The sequence below is a fragment of the Odontesthes bonariensis genome, chromosome 16 (assembly GCF_027942865.1).
Source record: "Odontesthes bonariensis isolate fOdoBon6 chromosome 16, fOdoBon6.hap1, whole genome shotgun sequence".
Classification (NCBI taxonomy): Eukaryota; Metazoa; Chordata; class Actinopteri; order Atheriniformes; family Atherinopsidae; genus Odontesthes; species Odontesthes bonariensis.
In genome coordinates, this window is record NC_134521.1 from 10433678 (window position 1) to 10440180 (window position 6503).

At 44.1% G+C, this 6503-nt stretch overlaps 1 protein-coding gene across 2 annotated transcripts in view; it reads right to left on the bottom strand.

Moving 5' to 3' along the window:
- LOC142402216 (neuronal migration protein doublecortin-like) overlaps window positions 1-6301 on the bottom strand; it is a 26698-nt gene extending 20397 nt beyond the window's left edge. The window contains exons 1-2 of one of the 2 annotated variants that reach the window (XM_075487779.1): window positions 6080-6301; window positions 972-1397 (exon numbers count right to left, since the gene is read on the bottom strand). In XM_075487779.1, the coding sequence (XP_075343894.1) occupies window positions 972-1335 (364 nt within the window). In that variant the 5' untranslated portion in view covers window positions 1336-1397; window positions 6080-6301. The remainder of the gene's footprint in view (window positions 1-971; window positions 1398-6079) is intronic. The other variant, XM_075487780.1, reaches the window with a different exon arrangement.
- Between the last annotated feature and the right edge of the window lie 202 nt (window positions 6302-6503).

The following is a 6503-nucleotide window of genomic DNA, read 5'->3' on the forward strand; positions in this document are numbered from 1 at the left end:
AGAATCGAGGTTCTTTGGGATTTTAGAGGAATCTACATTTAACAGATTTTAAATCTTCAGAGCACAGAAACCTCTTTAACATGGTGTCTCATGATATCTCTGCACTTCAGTAGTTTTCCCACCAACTGGAAATCATGAGAGGCCTATTCTAAAGACACTATTTGTCCCTTTTGATCCTGTGTGGTATGTTGCATTGCAGCATGGTGCAGTGTTTCCCAACCCTGGTCCTCGAGGCCCTGCATGTTTTCCATGGCTGTGTTCGAAACCGCATTCTCCTACTAACTTTTGAGTTAGTATGCGAGTTTGAGTAAGCGAGAAGTTCCCGGATGCATACTAGATTCACCGAAATGTTGGGCATGCATCATGAGGTTACTGCTCATACTCAAACTACCCAAGATGCAACGTAACGTGACGTCGCCGATCGTCATTTCCTGTCAAAACGGCAGTTTCAAGCTAGCTACAACGAGGGTAGGTTCACTTTCTGTTTTCAAAACTAAAGCACCAATTGTATCGTAATGGCTTTCCCTATGATAAAAGGCAACGGGTATTTTTTTTTGTGAAAATAACCGGAAGTGCGTTGCTCACTATGGCTAATTTTAGTAGTGCCGAATTCGTCGGAACAAAATTGTAAATATTTTGGCTCGGGCAGGAGCGAAGTGCATTGTGGGTAAACGCTCTGCATACTGTCTGATCGATGAGTATGCAGTATGGAAGTATGTAGTATGCGGTTTCGAACACAGCCCATGATTCCCTGCTCCAGCACACCTGATTCAAATAATTGGGTCCGGTCGTTAAGCTCTGCAGAAGGCTGAGGACGACCCATTCATTTGAATCAGGTGTGCTGGAGCAGGGAATCATGGAAAAACATGCAGGGCCTCGAGGACCAGGGTTGGGAAACGATGGCATAGTTTTAACTTTCCACTCTGAAGGGAATGCAAAATGCGTTGTGTGTCCTGCTTAAACATGCATACCTTCCTCCAGCTCGTCCAAGGATGCGATCTTGCGTGATCCATCGATGGTGAAGATGAAGCGGACGCCCTGTGGCAAGTTGATGTGATCGGAGAGCGAGCGTGTGAGGTCGGCCAACAGAGAGTCAAAGGTGCGAAACCGGTCGTTGGCGATAGCGTACACGATGCCCTTGAAGTAGCGGTCCCCGTTGCGGTAGAAGCGCACCTTTTTGGCTTTCTTCTCATTGGTGAGAGCCTGCAGAGTGCGTGTGCGGTAGAAACTGCAGTGGGCACTGTGGGTGGGGCTGGGGAGTCCATTCATGCGTCCAGCCCGCGCAGTACGGGACGCCTTGTCCCGCTCGTCAAAATGTCCAAAGTCTAGCTCCATGATCACTGAAAGGTGTGGTGGTTGTGACAGATGTGAGGTGGTGGGGACCAGCTCCGGAGAGTCTGGGAAGAGAAGGAAAGCTACTTAAGCAACGCACAATCACAGCATTCGAACATTTCACCCAGAGGCACAAACCAAAATACATCAATAAAATAATAACCAGAAGGGAAATCACTCATTTTCTAATACAAATACAAAGAAACTGTTCTTTTCATTTCACTTTAGGCTGGATTACTGCATGAATCTGCTCTGATAGTAATGATTTAACTGTGTTAAAGGGATACAAGGTAGTTTAGCGGCAGTATAGCGATCTCTATTGGTCAACCTGAAATTCTACACTGTCGTAAAAATGCCCACCTTTGTATTATACACATCCACTAACTAAACATCGTGGCGAATGCTGCTGTTGTGTTATTTAGTCAGTGCAGTTAGGTCATCTGATTCACAAGTGTAGACTGCCCACGTAAGATACTATAATCAGAGATTTTCTGAAGAGAGAACTCAAGATAATATGCTATAATACTGTTGCTGGAGGAAGTGGCCGGGGACAGGGACGTCTGGGTTTCTCTGCTCAGGCTGCTGCCCCCGCGACCCGATCCCCAGACAAGCGGCACATAATGGATGTATGGATGGACTGTTGCTGATCTTGAATGGGATTCTTCCCTCATCATGGTGTATTCGTGGAGTGATTCCTTTGTATTAGCAGACACATACAAAAGTTACATCTTAGACAGATGCGCGCAGGCACTACCAACACACGCCGCAATAAACGCAGACTAGCTCTACACTATTCCGATTACAATCACAATCCGAACAAATGAATCCATTTTCATGTGTAGATAACATTTCTTGTTCGGATCAAAACGCTATTCTTATTCTAATCAGGTCAGTACGTGTATTTCTGAAGCTAGGCTACGTCTCGAACTCAGGAGGAATTAGAGCACCATCATCACCTGTCTCTTTACGATCTAAAACGCAGATCACTATGGTAGATGAACAAGATCACGCTTGGAGAAATTTCACAAAGATGGGAAGTGCCAACATCGAACGTTTCATATTCAGTCTGTGAAAGGCAGAATATGAAACGCTTGGTGTTGGCTCTTCAACGCAAGCGAACACATAGCCTACAACTACAGCTAGCATACAGTACCTAGCTAAGTGCCGTAAACACAAACGACTCTTCTCGCGCATCACGACACTTCAGAAGCGGGTCCCTCCTGCCGAAGTTACATATGGGATTTTCAGCATACAGACCCCTGTTGGGAGCGAGACAGGCTTCATTCGCTTACCATTGACTTGTTTAACCTTTGGTAAACTCCTGAAGGCTATAATTTTAGGTGAAAATGCTACCTAGTGCCCCTTTAAAAAGGTGGGAAATTAATCATATTCAGTCAAACTAAAGGGCTGGTTTAGATCACAGGCCTTTAGGCTGCAGCCAAAGTTCTGCTTGTGACTCAAACTTAACCACTTCAAAGAGTGTGCCATATGTGCACGTGTTCATGTTTTTTTTCTGGGAAAACTTTTCAGTTAATATATAAGTGAACACGTATTGTTTTGAATATAATGGTGTTATCAGTTTAGCTTTAGAGACTCCCCCAAATAAGATAAGATTCGCCTAGTTTGTAGCCAGAGAACAGCTAATTTACTCAAAAAAGTCAAATAAAAGTTTTAAATCAAGTTTTGATTCAGTTGGGGGATCCAGTGATGTGAATTTAAGCATCTAAAAATGGGATCATACTCAGAGATGGGATAAACATTGTCAGAATGTAATTATCATTGGATACATCCATTTAAATGATGTAATCTCAGATTGTTACATCAGTTTTGGCCAAATTGATGCATGTGGCAGCACGTATGATGAAACCGTCTCTTCTTCTGTATTCCGCCTACAAGCAGCTGTTAACAACCGTTTTAATCAGATGATTCAGTAATTGGCAAATGGCCAACAACTAAACAAAAGGGTTCATAAAATTATTCCTTGATTGAGGCCATTTGTTAACATGAGAATGAGACAAGAAACAATTCATTTGTTCTGATAGACCCAGCACGACTCAAAGAAATGAGCCTTTATTTCAGTCCACATTGGTGTCTTTTGCAGATGGGGTGACATTCATCACCAACTAAGCACAAAAAAGGAGATTTCTAACATTCAATGCCGTGAACAAGTTTATTCTAATGCACACTATGTAGTTTTTTCTACTCTGATGGTTCATGCCAAAACCTAACCAAGGACTTTTAGGTGCTTAAACCAAACCAGACAGAGCTTAAAGGCCAAAGAAAACATTGAATACAAAACCCCCCAGCTTGGTAAAATATGACAAGACAGAACATTTATTTTGATGTACACCAACAAAAACAGTCATGTTCCAGAGCACAAGTCATGAATTTGCCTTTGACATTTTCACAAACTTCTGGGAGATTGTCATTTTAGAACAACATATTGGAACAAATGTAGTTAAGTCAATATTCAGCTCTTTGTAAAATATGCAAAGGCTGTGTGGTCTGTAATACGCCAGGGGTTTCAGATCTCACTCTGGGCTCAGTTACATGAAAAATGCAAAAAAATACTGGAATCTCAGAGCAGTGTTAAATATTTACTAGGACAAAAGGACTTATCTCATCATCCCCATTATTTGAAACTACATTTAAGTGCAGATTTGGGTAAAGGATAGAAGGTTCTTCCCTCTTCCCTAGAAATTATGCAAAAGACGCACCTGTTCCATCAATAAACAATAAGCCACCTATGCTGCGAGGTGGACTAATGCAAAGTCTGCATCAGCTTTTGATGAAAGCTTTTCATGTTCAACTCCCACCTTATTACCACATTTAAGTACCTAGAAGCCACAAGAAGTCACTGACCCATGTCCCTCCAGCTGATCAAACCAAAACACTGACACACACCCATCAAACACCCACACCCATCCACCACATTAAAGAGGAAGTTATCCATGCAATGATTGGAACCCCACTCCACTTGAAATCCCATCGCCTTATTCATGGGGTGAACAACACCCCACGAATAAGTAAATGTTGAGAGAGAAAGTTCAACTGTGCATGGTCTCCCCTACAGGCCACATTTGGCCCTTTAGGCCACTGAATCCCATCTATGACACTGAGGGCCAAATGACCATTTTAAATTTCCCTCAGATCTGAACTGTGCCGAAATGAGAGACAAAAATATGAAAATTGTGTGGAGCTTTTTCACTTCCTGTTTCAAAGTTTATGCATAACAGCAGAACACGGTTCACTGCTCTGAAGTGAGTTCCAACACTTGTTGGAGAATAAGTCACCTGATGGGTTGCAGCCTCACCTTTCTCCTCATGTTTTGATTATTTTATTCGTTCCTCTTTATATTCTTTTATGTATTTTTAATGCTTCTTACACTCCCTGCTGCAATGCTTTTATTTTATGTGAAGCACTTTGAATTGTTTTGTACATGAAATGTGCTATACAAATAAATTTGATTTGATGTTTTATGGAGTAATTTTTACAATAATCATCAAAACAAAGCCGTAAGGCCAGTAATTGCATGTTTAATCCATTGTGGTACCATGATAACCAAGTCAAACACATCATCTGCTCCTGCTTTGAACACATAAAATACTCTTAACTCTTTGTATACCACTTAAACAAATCAATGACACAATGCCCGGTGTCTGTAATCCATCAATTTCCCCCCTTGTTTAATATCCTATATAATGCATATGAACATACAACACTGTGTGGACGACTACACACTTAAACAGGGGGACATTTGCAGTCGCCGCCCATCCATGTGGCAGGGCCCTCCGATCACTCAGGCCCCGTGGCTGAGCTGCTGACTGGGGTGTTTTATGACAGGCAAACTGGGAGGGGTGGGACTTCTGCGCAAAGGGTGCTCCTCAGCTGACAAAGACCAGGTTTTAAGCCCATCTGCTGCACTAATAGGCAGAGCTAACAGTGACCCTTCCCCAGTGGAGTAACAACTAGGACAGTCCATTGTCTCAAACAGGGTGCCTGCCTTCAGAGTGACATCACCATCAGTGCTGCCCCTGCAGCAGCCGGCTCAGGCTCCGGCTCCTGTTCATCAAGTGCATCCTCTCAGTGGAGCATGTCGAGGCGTTTCGGGTTTTAAACTGCAGGACAGCCTTTAAAACACACAAGATCACCTCTTTGTGTGGCTGACCGATGGTATCAATTAATGAAAATGAGCCCCACTACAGTAAAAGGCGCCATTAAGCAGCACTGCGGTACCACTGCGTGGTGTCATTGATATTTTTGGCTGGTTCTGTGCTCCTGACTGAGCCACCCACACAACAGCCCGGTGACCACACACTTCAGACAAACCAGCACCGCAGTGGGACTCTCCAGCCTTCCTTATGCAGGTTATAAATTAATCTCATCTTTCACACCCATCCGCGCAGAGATGGTGTCAAACCATTGCCCGCAAAAGTGGGATACAAAGTTTCTTTTCTCATTTATGATGGATGAGCGCAGCCACATGGCAGAGCAACTGTTTAAAATGCAAGTTCTTCCAAAGGGGGGAGAAAAGTGGGGGGGGGGGAGGGTGGGTTGGGTGTGCGCACACCTACTCACAACCCACCTGCCCAAACGCAAATCTAAAGAAAAATAATAATATCACCTCCTAAAGACACATCAACCTCAATTACATCTCAATTTACCCACTCAGAGCCAAAGCCACGCGGACTTCATGCCCATCCTAATTAGTAAATCTGAGCACAATCACAGCCAGTAGCAGACTCACCTGCGTCGCTGCTTGCGGAGTGAAGGGAGTGTGTGTGGGGGAGTGGATGAGAGTGTGTGCGAGTCGATGCTGCAGGATAGCGGCACGCCGTCTCTCCCCTCGCCTTTGTCTGCTTCAGTCTGAGAGCCGAGTCGCTGTCTGCTTCGGTTGAGGAGCCACTGGGTCCTAAAGAGTAGCGGACCCGCCCACTGTAGCAGCATGGGTGGGAGGCATCCGGGGCCGGGGTGGAGCTGATAGCAGGGTCACCAAAGGTGGCCTGTTTGATCAGCAAAGACCCGCGTGAATTAAAGGAGATGATGTATGGCTGAAAGACAATGAGACTGGACTATCTGTCAAGAGATGTTTGTAAATGATCCTTTCTTAGATTTCTGTGTGGATGTCTGCAGCCAACTTTATTTCAGCCTGTAGGATTGTGGCTTTCTGT